This window comes from Onychostoma macrolepis, chromosome 17, assembly GCF_012432095.1.
Source record: "Onychostoma macrolepis isolate SWU-2019 chromosome 17, ASM1243209v1, whole genome shotgun sequence".
Lineage (NCBI taxonomy): Eukaryota > Metazoa > Chordata > Actinopteri > Cypriniformes > Cyprinidae > Onychostoma > Onychostoma macrolepis.
In genome coordinates, this window is record NC_081171.1 from 20,919,155 (window position 1) to 20,944,748 (window position 25,594).

Genomic DNA, 25,594 nt, shown 5'->3' on the forward strand with positions numbered 1-25,594 from the left:
GGGGATCACAAGACTTCAGCTGAAAGAGAATGTGTTGTTCCATACTTCATGTACGAGTGAACTATACTGTTCTGGGCGTTTTGATTCGCATGCGCGTGCAATAATAACGAAATCGCGTGCAATTGTTTTGAAAAACGCCACGCCATTTTGTCAAAGAAGCCCTCCATTTCCATTTCTCGGTGGTTCCGTTTGCACAAGGATCTACCTCTTGACTTGAATATTACTGGAGTGAGGTCAGCATTGCATGACTCAATCGTGGATAAGCATGCAGTCATTTCTCTACTGTTGCATTGGACCTGGCTGTTGTTCTTAGGGCGACCTGAAAACAAACGTAGAAAATAGCAAGCACGGTAAGGATGCTTTTCAAACGCCTAATATATAATATTTAGGGCTGTTTAGCAAATCAAAATCATGCAGTGGATATCATTATTAAGTTATCGCAGAATATTAGTCGAATTCGAGCGTGCGCTATACATGTGGCTCTTACTCGCTTGTAATGCTGAAAGCATGAACTAACTTGCGCACAAATTACATTCACCAGAGTTGACAACTAGGAAGAGACGGGAGGGGGGGCTTGTCATTTACCACTTTTATTATTTTGCTGCTCAAGCATGCTTCATAGGGTGTATTGTTGTCTCACTTTGTTGCAGTGTGACACGGAATTAGTGACTGGATAATCCCTTTTCTGCAACAAAGGACTTCTGGTAAATAGCGCTGAGCTGGCTTCACTAGGAAGGGGGTCCAGGGAGGGCACCCAGTGTGCAAACACTCTGTCTGTGTCTCAAAATATATTGAGCTGTTTACCCAGACAGCTTTTTGAGGGGCTTGAATGCGCTTTTCGAACGTTCGAACGCGACGCGGCCGTCCTGAGGCGCGTGAATAGAACAGCGCGTTGAAGTTAAAGGGATAGTAGCACAAAATGAGAGCTCTGTCATTTATTCACACGCCTGTTGTTTCTGTCATTTATTCACACGCACATTGTTCCAAACCCGTACGGCTTGCTTTTTTTATGGCACGCAAAACAAGATGTTAGTCAGTCTCAGTTTTTCACTTTTTGCGCGTCTTTTTCCATAAAATGAAAGTCATTCTGCATAACCTCCTTTCTCCTTTTCCACGGAACAATTACAGTCATACAGGTTTGGAACAACGAGGGAGTGAGTAAATGATGACCGCATTTTAATTCCCGGGTGAACTATTCCTTCAGAAGTAGATAAACTCTTTAAAACTAGATAAACTAGAGACCCCGTTCTGTGTCGACGCCCCCTAAAATGCTGTCTAGTGAGGCAGCTGACTAGGTCTTGAGCCACAAGCACTCTCTGAGGGGAATTCTCGCTTATGCCTCAGCACTTGAGTCTCTTCTGCATTCGTTTGCGGTTTAAATTAAGAACTAGGTACGATTAGGTAACCGTACTTGACGTTACAAGCTTATTAAACGCGTTCTCTTGTCAACTGTTAAAACCGTGGCTTGTGTAACCGTGCATCGCTGTGTCTTGTGTTGTTTTGCCAATGTAATGACATTTATGTGCGTTCACGGCGCGCAGTTTTCAGCAGAACGCCATGCGCTGGATTACTGGAATAAAAAATGTAATGCACTGAAATGTGTCAGGTAAACTTGACCTGCAGTATGGTCCTCACACTTTAAGTGGACGGTGGTTTGGTTGATGCAATTGTTGTTTACATCCCCGCGCAGTTAGGGGTGTTTCTCATTGCGTTGCGACAACCCTGAATATACTGCAGCTTTAAATGGCTGCTTTGAGTTACGCAGTATTTATACACTTTACTGTGTGTTGAATTTTACGATATTTGATGTATGATTTTGGCCTAATGTAATTGAGTGAATGTTAATTTTGAAACATTACTCTGTAGAATGCTCTTATTTAGTTGTTGTTGTTTTTACAGTAACAATGTGAACTTGAAGTTGGTTAATGTTCACTTGCATTTATTCATGCTAAAAAAAAGAAGAGTAATTTCCTTTTTAGAATATCCTTTGATTCCTCCTTTTAGTTGTTTAAAAAAAAAAAAAAAAAAAAAAACCTGGTATAAAAGCGGATGTTGTGTATTTATAATGTAATTTAGCTGGCAATATATATGCTATAAGTAATAAGAAACCCATTCATTGGAAGGATTCAGGTGCACAAAGTTTAGATTTCAATGTTATTTTATACTAAGAGAACATTTGTATTGGTCAGTGTAATAAATCAAAAAGCAATGTGAGATGGGCACTAAAGTGATTTTTGCACAGGTAATCAGTGTTAGTAAAAGCAGAAACACTAATGTGCATTAAATAATTAAAGTACAATAAACCATTCTTATTGAATATAGATCACTAAAGAAATATGTTAAATCATCAGGTAGAGTGCTTTGAACTTATTTGTGTAGCATGAAGATTTATATTTATTTTAATAAATGTGCCCTCACGAGTTAACCATTTTGAGAGATGCTCTGAGATTATTCATTTTCATTGCTATATATGCACATGCTCATAACAAAACGCAAGCCCTCCGTGATTTATGAGAGGAGGGTATAGCAGGTTAATGATAGACTTTTATTGATTTTGATGTTAATATTTGGATGCTAATGTGAACTATGGTGTGGGTGGGTGGTGGGGGGGATTACTTTCAAACAATCTCATTGTGAAACTAGGCTAGTACATTTTCACACTCTCTGTGGGGTTGTGTGTGCAACTGTACATCTCTCCTCATCTTACTCACTTTCACTGTTGCCCTCTCTGCTAACAATGTAGAAAGAATTATTTGTGGTAGCGTGCACATTTTCCCCTACTCACACTTAGCATTCTCACACGTGTCATCTTGGTTTGTTGGTTGCTAAGATTAGTCTTTTGCTTACTGAACAAATTACCTGCAGTTTGTTCAACATGGTTTTATTATGTGCACTAAACTGCTAATGTCACAGCTCCCCCAACACCTTTCCCTTTCAAATTCTTTTCTCTAGGGTTCCATTCATGAAATTGCTGAAACGGCTATTTCAATGAACCCCCACTAAGCCCAAAGTACTGACTCTGAAGGCTAACCATGATATTTGTCACCACTTTCTTCGTAGGTTGTCTCCAATGAATGAGCAACAAGTTAACCTAAAGACTTCTCAACCCAGCTTGACATCTCGGGAGCGGAAAAGTTGGCAGTGAAGAAAAAAGCAAATGGACATGTTTGAACTACATCGTACTGAAACTATTATTTCTGAACAGGAGATGCTGCAGTTTTTTCTTTTAAAGCTTACCTGCATTCCTACCATGCTGAGTAGGTTTGGATGACCATTAACTGTCATTAAACCAATCAAGGGTTCTTTGTCAAGGGCGATACTCTTAAGACTCTTCATTAAACCAGAGACAACTTTGTGTGGTTTGGGAAATTGAACTCCTGTCTCCTTAACCTCCCACTCCACCACTCCCCAGAATCTATATTCATGAAAGTCATGAGTTTGCAACCTCAACCGAAACCAAACGCAAAGAGAACAGGCAAGCGCATCACTTTCTTTAACGATCAGGGTGTGGCGATGAAAGAGGCCTCTCAGCATGCAGAGCCCTACTATGGCATTGGGGTCCCTCCCTCAGGGCCAGGCCATAATGACAGTGGAGGTGTGGAAAACCTGAATACAGAAGCAACACATACGTACCACAATTCTGTCATTTTCAGCCCAGAGAAGAGTGATCAAAGCCGTGGGCACTACCAACAGATGATGCCCATGAAATGGTCACACCAAGACCCATCTTTGCAGCCCCAACAGCGACCAAACAATTGGTCACAGGGTATGACCGCTTGGTCCCAGAACTTTGGCCCTTACCTGGGGGCTCAGGCTGCTTATGCGAAGCAGATGCATGAGGGCATGTTAGTACAGCAACAGCAGCAGCAACCTGAGTCATCGACTATTAGGGTAACTGAAAAACAAGTGGCTAACATAAGTGGAGAAACCTTTAGGGATTCGACCAAATCTGGCCGAGGCATGGACTGGGAACAGCAGCAGGCCTTTCAGCAAACACAAAAGCCTGGAATGTTAAATCCGCAGCAGCACGGACAGTCCAACCCTGGGAATTCTGTGCTGCAACCCTTTCAGTTAGCTTTCGGACAGCCCAAGCAGAACTTGGTAGCGGGATACTATCAGGTAGTTCAGGGCAATCGGACCTTGCCGAATTTGAATTACAATACACAGACAAATTCCCAACTACAGCAGCAACTACAACAACAGGAGCAACAGCAAAAGCTGCAGCGGCAAATAGTGTTCCAACAGCGGCAACAGCTGGAACAGCAGATACGACAACAGGTGCAGCAGCAGCAGCAGCAGCAGGTACTTCACCGTCAAAAACAGCCACAACAGATATCACAATCACAGTTGCAGCAACAAGCACAGCAGTTAAAACATACTCAGCAACAGCAACCGCCACAACATATGCAACAGATTCAACTTCAACCAGACTTGGTGCAGCAGCAGCAAAAATCTGAGCAGCCTCTTCAAAACCAGCATGTTTTGGAAAATTACTCTGATGGCCAGCAGCCACATGCTTCTTCACTTGATCAGCATCAGCCCTCGTTACCAGGACAGTCCCAAGAGACAACTGATCCCCCGTCAACACAGACTCAAGACTCCGTTCCTCAGCCTCCCTCAACTGTTCCCCAGCAATCCATCGAGACCCAACAGCCTGGGCCCCGGAGATCACGTCGGCTTTCAAAAGAGGGTGGAGGCCCTGCCTCGGATAACCCATTTGTCATGCCGACTGATCTCCACACCCAAGGCTCTCAGAATGGTGCTTCTGAGACCAGTACGGTGCAAGACATCCGGGCCGCTCCAACAGGTGTAATCCAGAGCACACGACGTAAGAGGAGGGTGTCGCAAGAGGTCAACCTGGAAACTTTGGCTCAGAAGGCTTCGGAAAGAGAATCTCTTCCCTCACGTAGTGTCAAGGTAAGACAACTGACAGGTTTTTTCAGTCAAACATGTTGGAAAAATTCAAATACTTTGCGGTTTTGCAAATTCATTGTTATAATGAAAAGTTGGTCTGTGACTTAAGGATGACAAATTACCCTTAGCCAAGGGAAGTTGACATCATTATCTGCTTAAAGCTGTGCAGTGAGGATGCACTACATGTTTCAAATGCATACAGGTTCTGCAGGTTTCTCAGTTGATAGGGGAGTGTAAAGTTAGTACAGGCACTGACTGTTTCTATTAGGTCACATGATCTCTTGAGCCAAAAAAAAAGGCTTTTGCACACCACCATCTCCTGACGGTCTCCTCATACAAATACCAGCATGTGCACCCCACCCTCAGCCCACTGGCCCCCTTGAGGATGCCTAAACATTGACGTACATAAAGCGCTGCATTTTCTTTTATCGAAGCCCAAAAGCACAGCTCTGTGCGTAACTAATTTTGATTTTGCCGTGTCACTGAGTTACTACTTTTTTTAGAATGATTGTTAAGAGATTTCATTCTCTTGCAGTAGATGCTGCTTATATGGACTAGTGTTAATTGCTTGGTTTGTTCATTCTTTTACTGCGCATAGAGAATTAGCGCAATTAGCTGTCAAATTTAACGGGGGGGATCTAAGTGTTTCTGGGCTGTGCCATTTAGTTCACTCTGCTCTTCCTTGTTACATAAACTTCCTTTGAAAAGGACAGCAGCACTCCCTTAAGACGTCCAACAGATGATAACAAAGACAGGGTGGGTGTGTGTACATATACGGTTGATCTGTGGGCCAGATAACGTACAGAACAGAAAGAACGGTCCAGTAAAAAGCAAATCTCAGGTCAGCTGATTCCAGCTCCTCGAAAGGAGTAGGTACATAAGTCAGTGAGGTTTTTTTGTTTTTTTTGGTCTCAGGTGTCACTTTATGCCTCTAAACCTTCCCTACTCTAAATGTAGGCTGAAAAACAGCTCTTGCTCAAGGGTGAGTGAGCTGCAAGGGCTTCATGTACTAAGCTGAATACCTTAGCGGTGCCAGCAAGGCCGGAGTTCAGATAAGACAGGCCACATCCTCAGGGATTTCTAGATTTTCATGCAACTTCCAGTTAGACACATGGTAGTAGTGACGCATATTGCATTGCATTTTTCCACAATATGTCAATGAAGTTTCAGTAGTTTTATTTTCTTTGCTCTCATCATGCTTTGCTTAGAGTTAGCAATGAGGAGAAACAGGAATTGCTCTCACAATAAGGGAAACATGGGTTTGGTGCTCCTGCCAGAATGCTTTTTTTCTGACTCATGTTTTTATAATGAAAAAAAAAAAGGTTTCGAAATTTGCAGGCATTGTGAAATTGCAAAAAGTGCAACTTTTGTATAGTTTTTTTTTTTTTTTTTAAGTTCCTGGAGAAGTATGAATGCAGTTCAGTAAACCTAACATAGAAGGAACCCGTTCTCTAATCATTAACATACCCACAGGAGAGTCTGGTTATATGGAGGTATTGTCCTGTGCTGGCATACCGTTATGTTATTCACTTGTGACAAATATCTATACATCCTCATGCAGTCTGCTGCTGGTCTGCAGGGCAAGATGTTTCTTCCCGAAGCAGAAATGAGGTCACAGTTGATTCATTAAGATGTTTTTGAAAATAGTCTTGAGCTAACCTCATTTCCTGTACTAATATATCTTATCATCTCTTAAGCACTCTCTCTTTTCTTTCATGCATATCAATTATGTCTACAGAGCGGAGGAAGGATGCACTCTGCTGAGATTTAGGACTTTTGTTGAACCATTAATTTGACTGTGTTAATCATGTGTGTTGTCAGCAAGAGCCACACAGGCCCTGGAGCCCCCCTGTTGCCCCAACAGGTCCAGGTCGAGGGGCAGCTGAGGTGGATCAGGTGAGTGCCAAGCGGCCCAGAGATGACAGCCTCATGCCATTGGTCATTCCAGTCTCTGTGCCAGTGAAGCAGACTGATTCCTTGTCCCCGGATCATGAGCAAGCCTCCCTCTCAGCTAGTTGGCCTTCACGGCCTTTGAGCACCCATGACATGAGCTGCTCCGATTACAAGACTTCTGTGATTGTCACTCGACGACGTTCACTGAGGAACTCTCTGTCTGAGAGCTCGGGCCAGGTGAGTTCACAAACTGGCCAATCTTATCAAAACATTAAAGGGGTCATGAGATGGCACCCTCTTATTTATCGTTGCACGATGTTACAACGGAAAGTCTCAAGTGAAATTCTATAGTAATACTACAAATCTGCGGAAGCATTCGACATCACTCATACAGCGCCGTGATTTCTGTAATGAATGAATGGTGGATAGTGCAGATGCACTGTTTTGTTTTCTACACGCATACTAAAGCACGGACAACGCTCGCAGTGTTTTCAGCCTCTGCCGTCTGTCTATATGACGCTATGAACACACGAATATAATCTCCAGCTGCTCTGAGAGTCACTTGATTAGCATTTTACAGTTTAAATTGACTACCGTCATATCACATACATACAGCATCTGCAAGTTCTTTACGTCAAAATAAAAGTTTGGTTTAACGTGAAGAAACTTTGACAGAAATATATTACTATTGTGCAGCCTTAAGGCTCCATGTAACAACAATACTACAACTACTATTAATAAAACTTTATTTTTAAAGGAATAATCACATTTTTCTTTTTAATTTGAACAGTAAACCTCTGTTGTGCAGCACTTTGTTTGCCAAAAATAAGTGTTTAATTTTCATTTGATTGTGATAAATTAGTTTAATATTTTATGCCTTCATTTGATTACCAGAAAAATTAAGAAAAACATTTTATAGGGCCCTATTTTATAAGGCACTGTTTTTAGACTAACGAAAAAGTTTTGAGTACAGTGACCTCTTATGTCAAAAGATCAAGGGAATTTTGGTTTCTCAGTTCATGACCCCTTTAAATGTACCTTTTGTATGCCCATATTTCTCTCTCTCTCTTTCTCTTTGCCTACTTATCTATTTCATCCCCATCTCTTAAAACCTAGATTAAAATTCCCCAATAATCCGCAAATTTCTGCCGACCCCCATCCATTCTCTGCACCCTAATCCAACCTTCCCCCACCCCATTTCACTACCACATTTGAAATCTGACAAGACTCACCAAGATCATCCAGATTGCATATGGTGTATGTATTTTAGAGGGGTTTTTGCACTTCTCGGCTTGCCAACATCTGTTTTGTTTTTTTTTGTTTTTTTTGACAGAACGGTGGAGCAGAGAGCGGAAGTGAAGCTGACTGCAAATCGGCCAAAGCCAAACGACGTCCTCGTCCAGAACCGCTCTTTATACCCCCACCCAAACTTGGAACTTTTATTGTCCCACCAGTCTACACCACTATCACACCTTACCAGAGCCACTTACGTTCACCTGTCCGATTGGTCGACAACCCCCTAAACATGCCACCTTACACACCCCCACCCATCCTCAGCCCGGTTCGAGAGGGTTCGGGTCTTTACTTTTCCACCTTCCTGTCGGCCGCCGCCGCTGCAGCAGCGAATAATCAGGGGCTGCCCCCACCTGCCACTCCCAAATCTGCCACCCGTAGCCTCCTGCGTTCCAGTGAGTTCCTTTTACTGTCTCTACAAAGTGCATTAATAAAATTAGTTAAATACAACCTTTAAATAGAATTCTGGTTTAGAATTGAATGACTTAAAATGACAACCAAAAACAACAACTTGATATTCTAATAACTCAATACTGGATTGAGTTTTTAAGGACAAAGTCTATGAAAATCTGTCCACCGTCTTATGTTCATTTTGTCTCCTAAGCTCCTCCTAATGCATGCTAGGGTTACCTGTTTAGCAAAGGAGTCATGCTATGCTGCCTTAGAATTTGCTACCCAAAATATTGAGGAAAATGAAGTAGAATGAGCTGCCTACTGTTTGTAACCGCTTAAAGTGCTGTAAGTAAGTGCCTCATTAGGGTTTGGAACATACTTAATATGCCTAAGATATATGTCCTAACAAGCCAGGATATATGTAATTAGACATAATTGATGTGCATATCATGAATAGGAGGACATATAATAAGAAACACTGTTTACTTTGCGTCTAAGTACAGTCTTTCTGTTTGTATATGTCCAGACAGCAGTGATATAACCCCACCAATTCTCTCTGCTATGAGTGAGGCTACACCTGTCAGCATTGAACCGTGAGTACATACGCTATTCAAATAACACCCCCACATATTACGCTTCACAAGTTTCTTTAATTAGCTTATGCTTCTGGCCAAATGATAACTTTCTTTACTTGGTTAACCTTGCCTCTTTTATTTTGCTACTTGCTTACTAGATTTCATTCAGCTAGCTGAAAGTCAGTCATTCAGAATAGCTGATAGCTTTTCTCACATTTATTAGACAATACTCAATGGAGCAGCCCAGCAATCACTTTATTTTCAGTACAGAGCTGCAGCTTTACACAGCATAAACGTTGACAGTGTGAAAGCACAATGTGAGCCTGCTGTTGAAGATGCTGCAGCACACACTGCTAATGCATGTGGTGTAAACAGGCTTTACAGTGCTGTTATGTTGCTGTTACTTGATTGTAAGTTGTAAAATGTAGACTGAAGATGCAAAATTCATGATTTTAGCTTGTATGTTAACAGTGGAGCTGGTTGGGGAGCTGTTATGTCATGCACAAGTGGGTCTGGTAGTGTGTTTAAGGGAAATGACATCTCAGTGGGTTTCTTGGATCATACATGGGGTATTTCAGAGCTATGTTTTCAAGAACAGAGTAGGTGGGGGATGGTGGCTGAACAGAGGGAATTATGGGATATCTTCTCTGACTGGTACCAGCTGGTTTATCTAATGGTCAGAACAGTGTTTGGTTGAAATTCTTTTGCTCTTACATACACAGTGAATGGCTGCAGATCCCTTCATTTTGAAGTTGGCCAATGCACCACGAAAGCACATCCTGGAACAAAATAATAAAACACAATCTGTCTTGCCTTATCCCCAGACCTTGGCAGTCAGATACTGGAACATTTGGCTTTGAGAAACATGGGGTGTTAATTTTATGCAAATACCCATGGTCAAAATCTACTCTTGTGAATGCTGGAGTTCTCAAAAAAAAAGGAACTGACAATGAGATGAGCAATAAATTAATTGAAACGGCAGTCTGAAACAACTTTAATAGTTTTTAAATGGTTCTGATTAGTGAGCCAGACACCTTTTAGAAACAACACAAACTACCTGTGGACTGACCTGAAGTGGAATGCAATTGTTTCTCAGGAATTTCTCATTACGTGGGCATGTTTCAGTAGCAGCACTAAGTTTTGCTTCATGTTTAGCTTCCAATACACTTTCAACCACAAATATTCCCCTTTAGCCAGTAGTTCTTGTGACCCCTGTCCACAAAGGCTTTTGGAGATGTTTCTCAAATAATGCTCATTAGGTTTTGCACAGACTTCCTGTTAGTCTTTTTCTCAAATTGTTGAAGGGATAATTTACCCCAAAAATGAAAATTCATTAATTTCTCACCCTCATGTGGGTACAAACCTGTAAGACCTTTGTTCATCTTTAGAACACAAATTAAGATGTTTCTGAAGAAATCCAAGAAATCCATTTTTTTCTCATGTTGAACATAAAAGAAGATATTTTAAAGAATGCTGGTAATCAAACAGTTGATGGTCCCTATTGACATCCATAGTATTTCTTTCCATACTACGGACATCAATGGGGACCAACAATAATTTTTGGGTGAACTATTCCTTTAAACTAATAATATAGTAATTTAAATAAAAACAAATTTATTTTTACTTGAACATACAAGTATTTAAAATTATAAAAATGCAGAATATAAACATTTTCGCTAGTGGTCTGATGCTTTTGGACTACACCATTTTAAAAATTGTATTCATTTAGTTTGGATGGCTACAGCAGCCTGTTTATGTTCACTCTCTCTTGCAGTCGGATAAACATTGGATTGCGGTATCAGGCGGAGGTTCCAGAGCTGAGAGAGCGCTCAGCAGCGCAGCACGACCTACACAAGGCTGAACTGGTGTGGGCGCCACTGCCTGACCTGGAGGCCAATACTGTGCAACTGCAAAGAGGTTTACAACTCTCACAATACCATATTTAGCTTCTCTTTTTTTAATTCATTAAATCGAATGAAAGGAAGTTGCAGGATTATGTTCTGCAATTTTGCCTTATTTAAATGAAGTCTGCATGACCATATGTTTAAATCTGTGTCTTTCCTGGACCTTCTGTGTGTCCCTGCAGTGGATGACCTCATGCACCTGGCGTGCTCGAGTGCGTTGCACGCAGGAGGGACCAATCAGGAACTGGCCTTGCACTGCCTATATGAATGCAAGGGTGACGTCATGGTGAGTGTCATGCAGTAGCACACTGACATATTTTAAGTGCACTTCCTGCTGTATTGTGTACCAATCAAACCTGTTTACTCCCGACTGCTCCTTTTCTTAAACTGCTGATCTCTGAGAGCAATAGATGGAGGGTTTGTCATATGGGTAGACTATATATGAATGAGCAGTTTGTTTTTGAGTCATCTAAGGATTTCTGGTGACATCTGTGACAGGAAATATCAGTTTAGGGATCATCTTACTGACCTAAAATTAAATTGTGGAATTATGTATTGCAGAGCCTGAAAAAACAAAGTGTTGATGTGACTGATCTGTGCAAACGCATTACACGCACATGGAAAGTGTGTATGTAAATGACATGGTCTGCAGTTTTTCTTTCAACAGCATTTCACTCGCCAGCATGCATATGAAAAGCTTAGGGCCCTATGAAATCCGTTTTATTTTTTCCCCAAATTCTGTTTTATTCATTTTACATTTTCTGGATTCCATTTTATTTCTGTTTTTATTTTTCTAGACTGTTTTAATGGTTAAATGAAATTGTATTAATTAAAAACATGTCTAATTAATTGAAATCATGAAACTTGCACAATTTAATAGCAATTTGTTACAAGTTTAACATTAAGGCTCTATGAAATACTTTTCAAATTCTGTTTTCCATTTAATTTTATGGATTTAATTTTAATTGTTTCATTAAGTATTAATAGTCAAAAGCATCTCTAAATAATTGATTTTATTTAAAAAAAAAAGTTTTCTTCATAAATATGTTGTGTATTTAATTTTTCTGGTAAATATTCCTTAAAAATAATGTTTTAATAATAATTTTATTATTAGTAGTTCTGTCACAGTTTCTTCAAGTTAGACCAAACTTTTATTTTGGCAGGTCACTGTAAAGACCTTTTAGGTTTCAGTTTGTATATTTTGATGAAAATAGGAAATTTTCAGGGGGGTAAAAAGGAAAAATTCATTGTAAATATTGGTAATAATTCACAGGTTCAGTTCATTAGATACTGCATTAGGAATGAAGAATTAACAATGAATAACAATTCTTGCAGCAGTTGTTAATCTAAGTGAATGCTAATTTATTAATATACAATTGTTCATTGTTAATTCATATTTATCCTTAATACATTATCTAATGATAATATATACACAAATACTACCCTAAATGAACAAGTGCTGTAATACTTTTATGTATTAATTTATTTAGAATTAAAAGTACTAAACTAAATTTTCACTGAGACTGCTGTGATATACAGTACAATGGCATATATTTAATTATCTTAGGGACCATAACTAGTAATTATGACTCTCGTGTAAGTACTGTACATTGTAAAATGCAACTTTTCATGCAAAATGCCACTTTTTCCTTAAATTAAATAATATAATATCGATAAATAATATTTATTTTTATTTACTTGATGATTGTGGTTTTTTTTTTTTTTTTTTTTTTTTCCTAAACAGCGTATCATATAATTGAATCTGATTTTCATCAGTTGGCAGCCCTAGTTTATTTATTTATAATAACTGATTGCAATCCAGGTGAAACCAGTGCGGCCTGCTAATTGATGACCCCTGTTTTATGAAAACACAAATGGTGTGTGTCTGTTGATATGATTCTTTTCAACGATCACTCAGCTGAGCCAGCAGCTGCAACAACACAGCAGCCAGCCGCTAACTGCTGAGCTGTCACTCCGCCGCCATAGCAACCACCTGTCAATCACAAGCTCATGTCCAGAACAACATACTGAAGATAACTAAATCGTGTGTTGTGCTTCTGAGCCAATTACACTGCAAAATAAAAAGCCATTTGTTGCTTTGTGGTTCATATCACATGTGAAGCTCTTCTGCAGAACCTGAAAGTTAGCTCGAGTCTCTTGTGAGGTTTGTGGTGTTTATTGAGTGTCAGTGATGAGAGAGATGCACTGACAATTGGTTTCATGTTGCTGCTTTTAATGGTTTTATCTTGTTGCATCTTATGTTTTGTAACTGCAAGTTGTTGCTTTGTTTCATGCAAATGAGTAATTTGTGTTAACCACTAGCTAACATGGTCTTAATGTAGATATTTTAACACATTAATAGGTATGTCAGACGGGTTCAGCAGCAAATTTAAATCACAAACAGATTGGCCCTGCGATGAGATCTGTCATGTTGTGTGTTATATGTTATTACAATGATACATTTTTTCCAGAAATAACTTTGAATTAAAGTTTGAGTTAGAATAGTTTGTAAGAGCATGAGTATAAACGCATCGAACCCGTATAAGCCGACTAGATGCATTTCCTGCTCAGTGTTGTAACATTTAATGTCTCCGACAACCTCTATAGTCCAAATGTTATTAAAGGATTAGTTCAATTCCAGAATAAAAATATCCTGACAATTTACTCTGCCCCAATGACATCCAAGATGTTCATGTCTTTTCTTTTTTTCAGTCGAAAAGAAATTAAGGTTTGAGGAAAACATTCCAGGATTTTTCTCCATATAGTGGACTTCACCAGGAACCAATCCAGTTTCAAAGCAGCTTCAAAGGGCTCTACACACGATCCTAGCCGAGGAATAAAGTTATCTAGCAAAACAATCGGTCCTTTTCTTCTTTTTTTTAAATCAAAAATGCTCGTCTTGCACTAGCTCGACCTCACGCATTACGTAGTCACGTTGGAAAGTTCACGCGTGATGTGGGCAAAGTACCGACCCAGTGTTTACAAAGCGATTGTGCAAAGACAGACAACTGCCCTATACAAAATAAAAAGTAAAACGATGATGTCGGGTGGAGTTGGAGGAAAAAATGAGATGGAGATTTTTGTCCTACCCTACCTTTTTGAACTGGAGTACACAGACAAAGAACTAACGACACGTGACCTTTGCAGCCCGATTACGTAATGCGTGAAGTCATGAACGCGTGTTGCACAGCTAGTGCAAGATGACTTTTTGTGGTTAAAAGTGTATAAAATGTAAAAAGTTTTTAGAAAATGGCCAATCGTTTTGCTAGACAAGACCCTTTTTCCTCAGCTGGGATTGCATAGAGCCCTTTGAAACTGCAATTTGGACCAGTGTTAATTTTGGCAAGCATTTATGATTTAGTCTTAGTCTTTATCATGAGACGAAAATGTTTAATAGTCTTAGTCACATTTTAGTCATTTGAATCTTTCATAGTTTGTCTAGTTTTAGTCGAAGAAAAGTCATTGCATTTTTGTCAACTTTTAGTCATTGCTTTTAGTCAAACTGCAGTTACCAACATTTATTTTGGTAGCCATTTTATATGTAGTCTTCAAACAAAAATAGTCATTAATTCATCTCTCTTTAAATCAATTAAGCTTATGAGAAATTTGAATCAAGGATTGAATTTGGAAAAACTGGAATAAATATAAATTTTTTGGTATAGATACAAATTAAACTCATTTTTCAGATACAGTAGTATACATTTATTTAACATCTTTTGTTGGTTCACATTAATGACACAGATAGGTATTTAATAAGAATGCTGTCGATTTAAAACAGATGCATGTAATACTGACACACATTCAGTTTTCACCCACCTGTTTACATTCGCTTAAGCCATAACCGACTGTATTTACGTGAGATACTTTACAGAATAGACATTTGGACTGCTGTGTGTGTATTTGAGCACAGGAACTGATCGCGCGCTGTATGAGAACTGAAGTGGAGTGTGCGCGAGAGCACTTCTATCAGCGCGATAGGCGGAATCGGATAGAAGTGCTCTCGCGTACGCTCCACTTCACTAACTTTAAATTAATCGCCAACGAATTGTGACTCTGGTCACCCTATCCCTAACCCTTCAGGTGCGGAGGCCATTGTTTCAGATCGCTAATTCGTGTTTTGGTAGCCAATCCGTCTTTGGCTGCCATACTGAGACTAGATATACGAACGGCCCTTATTTGATTGTAATCCAATGACAGGGCGCATTTTGAAAGACAAGACGGTTAACTTAGCCTATAGGATGTATTTTGAATGTCCGGTAGTCCTCAAATAATATTTTAGTCCCGTCTAATTAACACTGATTTGGACCATTAAACTCCACTATATGGAGAAAAATCCTGGAATGTTTTCCTCAAAAACCTTAATTTCTTTTCTTCAAAACTTTAAAAATAAAAAGAAATTTTTATTCTGGAACTGAACTAATCCTTACTTATGCGTTTTATGTCATACGATACAGCTAAATGAGAAAATAACTAACCACAGACCAATTTTTCCCCAGTTAATTTAATTTATTTAATGATATTTCATTTTTGTGTTTTTTTAGTGCAATGACATTAATATATTGTTAAATATGGCTTAAATGTCCAGATACTTTTTGGGGCTTCAATATAAAGTGCACATGCTGCGACATGTTGAACTTTGGTTGTCCAGATCATTAAAAGTTGAAAAAGGGCCATATATAAGGAAAAAAACTCATGTTCGAGTTCGATGACCCAGAAAAGACTATGGTGTCCTCGATTTATCGTACCCTGAGAGACTGTATGGTGGAGAAAGGCGGAGAGAACAAGAGGGATTATCCAGCGACTTGCACAGCTGGGTTAAACGCCTTCAGCAAAAGCCTTTTACACGTCGTTATGGATATAGCGATGGTCTTGCAAAATTGCATCTCTTCTGCCCTCATTAATCTCTTCATATCCACTCTATGGCATAACATGCCCTGACCTGTGTTTCTTTAACTTGTGACTGTCTCTTCAGCCAAAACACATCACAGACCGCAGCCAGTTTTGTTTCCTCAACCATGCTAATTTCACTTTCATTTTCATTTTTTCAGGGAGCCCTCACCCTTCTGTTGTTGAAAAACCCCATCTTTCCCAAAGCGCACCCTCTGGCTGGCTACCACTACTCTGGTAAGTCCCCTTCACCATCAAGCACACTTTCCTTTTTTCACTCTTTTTTTTTTTTAATGGCTGAGGTGATGGGAGTTAATCCGTACGGCATGCAGTACCCAGTCACCCCCTGCGCTGGCATTCCAAACCACACTCTGTGTCTCAGTTATAAACAAAAGCAGCTGAGGAGTGCAGGGGAGGGGTTCGACTGAGAGATTGCTGGGTGACCGAGTGGGTTGCTGGGTAGAGTACGGGAGGAGAGGAGGGGGAGTGTGTCTGTGGCATGTTGTTAAATCCTAGGAGAAGACAGCGGCATCATTGTTTGTCTGGACATGTGTGTGCTGGCTGTTTGCCCCCTCTCTGTCCTTTGTGTGCGGATGTGTTTGTGTTAGCGAGTGGGGGTGCTCTATAAGAGGATAGGCTAAACGGACAGCAGCCTCTATCTGATTCCGTGCACCGCTTGTCTGTCCCGCGCAGGCTCTGACAGCTGGACGCCAGAGGAGCGACGTTTATTCAACAAAGGCATTACTGCCTACAAGAAGGACTTTTTAATGGTCCAGAAACTGGTACGTACAGATTTGAATAAAAACCTAACAATGAGTGTCAATCCCCCACACAAATCAAATTATGTGGCTTGAAGAAGAAATGAGAGAAGTCAAATTCAGGGACATATTATAGCAGGGGTGTCAAACTCAGTTCCTGGAGGGCTGCAGCCTGCTCCAACTTACATACCGTGTAGTTCAAATAAGCCTTAAACACTTGATCAGCTGGATCAGGTGTGTTTAATTAGGCTTGCATCTAAGCTGTGCAGGGCTCTGGCCCTCCAGGAACTGAATTTGAAACCCCTGTATTATAGAGAGTTGGGCCCATTTGACTTTCTACTAGTAAGTAACCACCTAGAATATAATAGCAACACTTTAACCACAAACTACAACACCCTAGTAAATGCATAGCAATGCAATAAAAACACTTAAAACATCCTAGCATTAGTCTAACATTCACCTGTAACATCCTAGAAACACCAAGGCTGTTTCACACTGAGTGCGATGCAAAAAAGCGAGGCTAATCGCCGATGAAAAGTGCTTTCACACAGAGCGCAAGCGATTGATTGCCTTCTGCTAATTCACGCCTGCAAACTAGGTGGCGCTAACCAGCAATGCATTTTTCCTCATATGTATCTCGTATATGGTCCGCTGCTCAATATACAGCATTAAATTAGGATAAATAAAGTTTGCTTCTACACCAGAAACACATATAATGCTCAAAAGAATACATCTTAAAATATAAATAAAGGTATGATCTGACTTGTTCATGTGAAGAAAACAGACAGTGCTCTTCAGATCAAATAAACAGCAATAAATAGAATGCTCTGGCAACCACATAGCAATGCATTAAAACACTCTAAAACGTTCTAGCAATAGCCTAACATGCTGAGTAGGTAACTTACTAATTGTAATCTGTTACTGATTTCAAATTGCATGATACAAATTGTAGTTAGTAACATAATCCATTACATTACGCATTTTAGGTAATATAATTAGACTACTTTATGATTACTTTTGGATTACTTTTCATCTAAATTGTTTCTCATTGATTTAATTATGGTAATCTTGTTCCATATTACTATAAAAATACAAAGAGAAAGAAAATATATATTCCATTTGTTGTTATTAACAACGTGTAATGCATTTAACATTTACATTATGTGAATGTTTCCCAAACTGGGTTCTATAAAGGAACTTCAGGGAAATCACGAGGTTAATAATTAAATCATGAAAATGTAAAATTAGAAATCATTTTAAAAATAACAATGAAAATGAATGCATCTTACAAAAATTCTTACGAAATAAATCATCCTATAGTCCTAGCTAAGAAATAGAACACTAGCAACCAGTGAGAGCATTTTCAAACAAATCTAAACCACTCAGAACATCTTAGCAACTGCATAGCATCACCCTAGCAACCACCACTGACAGCCTAGCCCTATGATGGCAAGTTTTGCAATGCTTCCAGTTCTAGTGAATTCTGGAAGTGCTGAATTGTGTTGATGTTTGACTTGAAGGTGAGCTCCAAGACAGTGGCTCAGTGTGTGGAGTTCTACTACACGTATAAGAAGCAGGTGAAGATCGGCAGGAACGGAACACTCGTATACGGAGAAGCAGAGCCACCAGAGACTAAACCCACAGAGGAGGAAGTGGACAATAAAGTGAGTTCCTGTGGCTTTGTCTCTACGTGTACCTGGGTGGTTTAATGGCCTAAAAATCAGAGAAGCATCAAAATGTTTCTTCTCCTTCAGAGTTCACAGAAATTCGAATCACGGAAAGAAGACGAGGAGTTCAGGAAGTGGGAAGGGTCATGTGACAGGAAACGAGAAAACAGCCCGGGCAGGGTGACACAATCGCTACAGGCCACTGAAAATGTGAGTTTGGGGAGATTTGATTTGCATGAGGTTGCAAAAACGCATGGTGCCTACAGACAATTACTTCTGCAGTTCTCCAATGTTCATGCCCAGCTCTGACCTACTTGAAATAATAAGAAAACAGGTCTGCTATAGACATTAGTCATGTGTAGCTCAGCACAGTAGGGTATTTTATAGCGCCATCTAGTGGTATACCTCATTACAAGCCTAAACAATTTATCCAACATATAGTGCACTTAATATTGTCCACATATTAGAGACAATCCTGCTGAAGTAACCTGCAATTAACTTGCTGAATGGCATAATAGCGAACCCTTACATGGGTTTGAACCAGATCTCCTTCACTACACCACCTCTCAGCCATCACAGAGGAAGTTCCCTGTGTCTAATATCTGTATGCATTCAGCTGTGGTTGCTTTAAGTAATCATCCCTTTCCTGTTAGGCTGCTGCGATCTTGGTCTTAAGAAGTCAGGAAGACAGCACTAGAGATCCGTCCACGTTGAGGGTCAGTCATCCTCCTCCTCCACCACAACCAACATCTAAACCCCGCTCTGACACCACAGGCCGTAAAAGCACTGGCAATACAGGAAAGGGACAAACGAACCAAGAGGGTGAATTCCCCTGCAAGAAGTGTGGCAGGTTAGTTTATTGTGATACACGCTCAATTTATGCAATTCACTGTGATAATAGTGTAACTATTTTTTTTTGGTTTATTATTTACCTTATTTTATTTACTTAAGCTTACCTTTTATTTATTTTAGATTTACCTCTATTTCTGTTTTGCTTGTTTATTTATTAATTCATTCATTTATTCAAATGTACCATTTGTTTGTCAAGTTATTTTATTTTATTTAAATTGTTCCTTATTTTATTTATTTATTTTACATTTACCTTGTATTTGTTTCTGTATTTATATTTATTTAAAATGTACCTTATTTTTATACCATCAATTCATTATTTTATTTGCGTATTTTATCCCTGTTCTATGCATTAAATTTTCGTGCTTATTACCACATTTTTTCAGTAGTGTGACAGTAGTTCAGGTGTTTTCACAACAGTGTAGCAGAAACAAGCTAGTTTCTCCAACCAGTAGCATGTAGCTTGACGAAATATTTTAGTTTCTGTGTTACAATGTATTGTGCATTCAGCTTTACAGTCAAGCAAACTGAGGAAATAATCAATTACAAAGGCCTCTTTCACTTATGTAGCATTGGAAAGATTCATTTCAGTGGTTTTAGTGCTTAGGTTAAATGCTGCTGTTCACCTGGTTTTAGTGATTATAAATTGGGATTTTTTCACTTTGTACAAACTTACTGTTTTTGAAAATAAAATAAGTTGTTGTATATATTGTTATATATGCTGCTGTTTCCAAAACTAGCTTCCTCAACACTGGCGAGTTGAGCATATGTACAGGCGGTGTGGTCGTTTCACGCAGCTGATATATAGCTGCTCATAAAAAGACCAGAGGTCTTACTAGGAATCAGTAAAGCTTGTCAGCTCTGAGGTGTTACATGCGTCAGGGATCAATCTAGTAGTAAGCAGTAAAAAGGCAACATCTGATTTTGATTGGAGATTTTATCCATGGCAACAGTCGGCTTGTTAAAATCAACAGTCTCTTAGCAACCAAGTCCATGGAGATGTTGAATGCCACGTTCTCTGATCCGTACACATCAGCGTCTGTGTGATTTGAATACACACGTATGCTCTTTTATTTTTTACTATGAAGTACAGTGGCAGTATCTGGATTATCACCATATTCATATACTATAGTACTTACATGGTACTATGGTATATGAGGATACCATTGTATTAACATGGAGCCAGTGTTTATGGAGAATTAATGTACGAATGTTTTATTTGTAGTTGCGTAATTTGTAAGTTCACCAAAATTTACGCTGTATTACAAGTCATCTGAAGTCATATTATAGCTTTCCATATGAAATAAACCAAATTTAGGTCATTCACTGAAAATTTTGACCGGCCCATGACTATCCTTGGCAATCTCAAGAGAAAAGTAGCATGTTTGATTCATACACAAATTATTCTTTTGAGTCAAATCTGTTTAATGATTTGGTTAATCCAGTTCACAAATCCGTCTGATTTGGTTCTCAGGTTTAACTCATTGACTAAATAATCTGCTTTCCTGATTTTATGAAGAAAACTTTTTTTTTTTAGTCACATCTTTGCAATGAATCAGTCGATCCAGTTTACAAAACCAGTTTGAGTGATTCATTCGCGATTCCGGCTGATCCGGTTCTTGGGTGCTACTCTGTGATCTGCATGTCTGATTTGTGAACAAATCATTCCTTTTACTTGGATTTTTGCAATGAATCAGTTTTTCTAAAACTTGTCTGTATAATGCATTCACAAACTGGTTCTTTGGTTTAGCTTCTAAAAAAATGTGCATAAAAAAACTTATAAGCACAATAGAGTAGGATAAACTTTATATCTGCTGAGAAAAAATGCACATAAACTAAGATGGAAACACATTTACTGAATAAATTCCACCATGCGCATTAAAAAACTCATGTGACTTTGCTTGATTGGATGGGATAACTTGACTAACCAGCAGACCGATCTCATTGCACAGCATCTGAAATGTTATTATGGTCGTTCGAGCAAAGTCTGTCATCTAAGTATTTCTGTATAATTGTCTTACACGATTGCTTTCCCTAACACCACGCATACACCTCCGAAAGCAATTATAGCATTTATTGTGTTTCGTCTGCTTGCTCTGAGGCGCAAGTAATTCATCATGTATGAAAATTATTATATTAAGTGGCTTCTTGGTGATACTTAGTGCCAGTTTATCATGAAGTGACGATTTTGTTCTCTTTGACTCGTTGGATGGAAACGGTGTTTCGGAAACGGCAAATGTTTTATGCAAAATTCCAGTGAAATTTGAATCTTTGGATGGAAACGATGGTCTACATGTGTGATTCTGGAATGAATCTTTCTTTTGAGTTGGATCTTTGCATTGAATCGGTTGAATCAGTTTAAATGATTTGTTCATAAATCCTGCTGATCTGTTTCTCGAGTTCAACTCACTGACTCGATCTGCATGTCTGATTTGTGAATGAATTGTTTGTGAATGCATCATTTAATAAACCATTCTGAGATGGATCTTTGCAATGAATCAGTTTAAATGATTTGTTCATGAATCCAGCTGATCTGGTTCTTGAGTTCAACTGACTCAGTGATCTGCATGTCTGACACTTGAATGAATCATTCTTTTGAGTTCGCAACGAATGGGTTGAACCACTTTAAATGATTAACCCATGAATCTGACTGATCTGGTTCAGTTAATCTAAACGAAATCTGATCTGGTTCTCGAGTTCAAATCACTGACCTTAATATCTGAACACTGTTTTCTCCAGGATCTTCTATAAAGTGAAGAGCCGCAGTGCCCACATGAAGAGTCACGCCGAGGCGGAGAAAAAGGCAGCTGCGCTCCGACAGAGGGAGGCCGAGCAGCAGGCAGCAGCCGCCTTGTTGGCCGCCCAGCAGAACGGAGCGATGGGGGATCAGAGCAGAACGAGGAGAGCCAGCAGCGACGACTCCTCAGAGGAAGAGGAGGATGCAGATGATGAAGACTGGCACTAGCTAACAATCTCTTTCGTATGGCTGAGAAAAAAACCTATTTATTTTTATTTTAACAGCCAACAAGACCCATCCCAAAAGAACAGTTTCAGGGACTGGCTCACTCCCGTAGAGTGTTCGTGCGAGTGCGTATGTGTGTTACGTGTACATGAGACGGACAAAGATGGAGACCGATGCTGTAGAAGCATTCAGGGGCTTAATGTTCAGATATAGGGCTATTGGGAGTGTAAGCCATGCCATCTCAGTGTGAATGTGTGCGTGTGTGTTTGTGTGTGTCTATAATATGCACTTTTGGACTTATCCTACACACACTGATCTGACCGCAGCACATCTATCCAGTGTCTGTGCACAGAACTCACTCACTGTTCTCCCGTGAAACGAACCATTATGGATTCAGTGCTGTGGATGTAGAAGGACACAGAAGCAAGTGTGTGTGTGTTTAGTCTTTTCCTCCTTTTTCGAAATGAAAACGATGGTATCTTTCTCTTCCACGTGACTGCCAAACGCTTGCACAAATGTGCTTGTACGCCTGGTCTTGATCTCCAGTGCTGTAATTTTGGGCTTTCTGTTATGAGTATTTCAAAGGTGAAGTTGATCCGAAATGGAAAATTCTGTCATTTTCTCACCCTCGTGTCATTCCAAACGTTTTTTTTTTTTTTCAGAACACAAAATGAGATGTTTAGCAGAATGTTTGTGCTGTTCTTTCTCAAAGGTTGCCTAAGGGCTTTCAGTCTTTAAAAAGGACAAATTAAAAAAACATCATAAAAGTACGCCAAAGAACTATTATGCTATATTCCAAGTCTTATGAATAGGTTTGTCAAAGAAATAGAATGACATCTTGACTCATCTTATTTAAAACAAAAACTGGTAATACTTTACAATAAGGTGTCATTTGTTAACATTAGTTAATGTATTAACTAACATGAACAAACAACACATTTATTACACTATTTATTAATCTTTGTTAATGTTAGTTAATAAAAATACAGTCGTTCATGTTAGCTCACAGTGCATTAACTAATGTTAACAAACACAACTTGTGATTTTAATAATGCATTAGTAAATGCTGAAATAAACATTAACTAAGATTAATAAATGCTGTAGAAGTATTGTTCATTCTTAGTTCATGTTAACTAATGTAGTTAAGTGATGAACCTTATTGTAAAGTGTTACCCAAAAAGTGTATTTTCTTTAAGTGATATAAAGTAGGGCTGTCAAATCGATTTATCACGTTAAATAAAAGTTTGTTTACATATAATATATTTACATAATATGTGTGTGTGTGTGTGTGCTGTTCGTTTTTTGTGTATATAAATACACACAAACACACACACATGTATATATTTTAGATGTGATTAATCGATTTTATATATATATATATATATATATTAATAATTACAACAGCATGTAACAAGTATTTGCACTTTAATTCAAACTATAAATATAAAAATTCAAAATATTCATAAATAAAATACATATATAAAAGCTATGGTGGTAGTTTTAGTGAATAATGACTTATTTTTAAAAATGACATCAAAAGGCTGTATACAGTGCATGAGTTGTATGGACATTTATGGTGCTTTTTTTAAATGATTGAAGCTTGACAGCTGCCCTAATGCTACTATATACTTTCATTTCATGAAAACATTCAGCTTGAACATTCTACTTAACATCTCCTTTTGGCGTTCATCATATAGAAAGTCATACAGGTTTGGAAAGACACGAGTGTGAGTAAATGATGCCAGCATTTTCAATTTTGAATGAACTCTTCCTTTAATTAAAACGGTGACCTCGCTGATGCCTTCAATGTTTTTGACACTTTCTATCTTTACATGACAATCACTTTTACAAAAGTTCTTTTTTATACTCCGCAGATTATAATGGTTGTGCTTGATATATCATTTATTGTTATTATCATTACTGTTACTATTAGCTTTGTACTGTTTTATGATTTTGTTGTTTGTTTTTTTTTCGGGGAGAGGGAAGGGGTGCAGTTCTTTTTCTCATTTGACTTTTAGTTTTAGACATTTGCTACCTGTGTTTAAGTGAAGATTGAATATATTTGCTGAAAGCATGATTATAAAATCACACTGTAAGTGCAATAGCAATAGTGGGACTTTGGAGTTCCCGCCCACTCCATTTTTTTTTTTTTAGCATCTTTGAACAAAAGTATTAGATAATCAACTTAGATTTTAGTGTAAGAACAAATGTGAGATGTGATGGTTGGTGAGTTTAAGGGCGGTTTGCGAGCAGCTCGGGTTTCTTTCTATCTACTGGCCAAACACTTAAGCACTTGGCTTTGTCTCCATGGCAACAAAGAGTCTTCTTTTAAAGGATAGGCACACGGGGGATTCACAGCCAACAGTAACGGCTCCAATTATTGCTAATAACACAGAAGTCTTCTATGCAGCGTGTGTGCGCGAATGCATGTGTGTTTGTGTTTATTTGCATGGGTGTGCATGCGTGGTTGTGTGTAGTTCATGCACCAATATTCAGAACTGTTTCAAACTCAAAGCCAAGTGAGAAAAAGAAGCTTCCTAGACTATTTAATGTCTTTTTATTTTTAAAAATATATATATATATATATTATATATACTTGTTCATATATGTGAAAAGACTGATTTGCTCTAATATGAAGATACGGGAATTTGTCAATGATTTAGCCGAGCTTTTTGTTATTCTTGTTGTTGTTGTTGTTATGAATATTGAAATTAATTTGAGGAATGTCGTAAGAGTGCACCTCCCGTTTCTCTCTTTCATTCAGCCAAGGGAAATTCTTCTGTAGAGGAATATAAAATATGAAAAAGGCTTCTAAAACTGTATGCACACTTTCTATGCTATTTTCATAGGGGCTTGTACACTAATGATGGCTGTGGAAAGAACTCTGAAGTGCTTTTTACTACAGTATAACTTATTGTGTTTCAGTTGTGTTTTTATCATGTGTTTTAGAATAATAAATAAGGAAAAAAACACAATAAACATGACCATATTTGTAACAGTATTTGGGGAGGATGAGTGTTTTAATTGGTCAAATGATGGCTAGAGGAACAATAAAAAATAATAATAAAAAATCCAAATATTTTTATTCAGATTTTTTTAATGAGTTGTATGGACCACACTGAATGTCCACACGGTGGCATTGTTGTCTACGGTATTTTTTACACTAGAAAAGCTTCAGTGATCTGAAAATCTGTAGGTTAGAAATCTTACAAATACATTAAATGTTAAAATCGTTGGGTCATTAAAAGAATTTCTTGACAGAAATAAGCAAGAGTGTTTTGTTTTGTTGTTTGTTTTTGTGGTAATTTTACAAATCAAATGATAGACTTTAATGATGCGCTAAACTGTCTAAACAAGCATTTTTTACGGTTTATTTTATTAAATGAAAAATATGTAAAACGGCACAGATGTCAGTTAAAAACTAGAAACTGACATTAAAGGCACAATACATCAAAATCGGATCAAATTTAAGACAAAAATGAATAAATAAAGTACAGAA

General features: G+C 38.5%; 1 protein-coding gene across 1 annotated transcript; it reads left to right on the plus strand.

Moving 5' to 3' along the window:
• On the plus strand, positions 1-25,096 carry mideasb (mitotic deacetylase associated SANT domain protein b). Its single transcript, XM_058749120.1, has 13 exons — positions 1-350; positions 3,061-4,917; positions 6,736-7,044; positions 8,141-8,495; positions 9,020-9,086; positions 10,843-10,985; positions 11,155-11,258; positions 16,021-16,096; positions 16,553-16,641; positions 18,138-18,281; positions 18,372-18,494; positions 18,938-19,134; positions 21,873-25,096. Exons 2-13 carry the CDS (start codon positions 3,424-3,426, stop codon positions 22,096-22,098), a joined length of 3,327 nt encoding a protein of 1,108 aa, XP_058605103.1. The 5' UTR covers positions 1-350; positions 3,061-3,423; the 3' UTR covers positions 22,099-25,096.
• Positions 25,097-25,594: the final 498 nt, after the last annotated feature.

Bases quoted from the DNA above. Each gene is read 5' to 3' on its own strand.
- mideasb (XM_058749120.1), top strand. From the start codon at position 3,424: ATGAAAGTCATGAGTTTGCAACCTCAACCGAAACCAAACGCAAAGAGA. The intron at 16,642-18,137 runs GTACGTACAGAT...TTTGACTTGAAG, and splicing joins TTTTAATGGTCCAGAAACTG to GTGAGCTCCAAGACAGTGGC. The intron at 18,495-18,937 runs GTGAGTTTGGGG...CTTTCCTGTTAG, and splicing joins CGCTACAGGCCACTGAAAAT to GCTGCTGCGATCTTGGTCTT.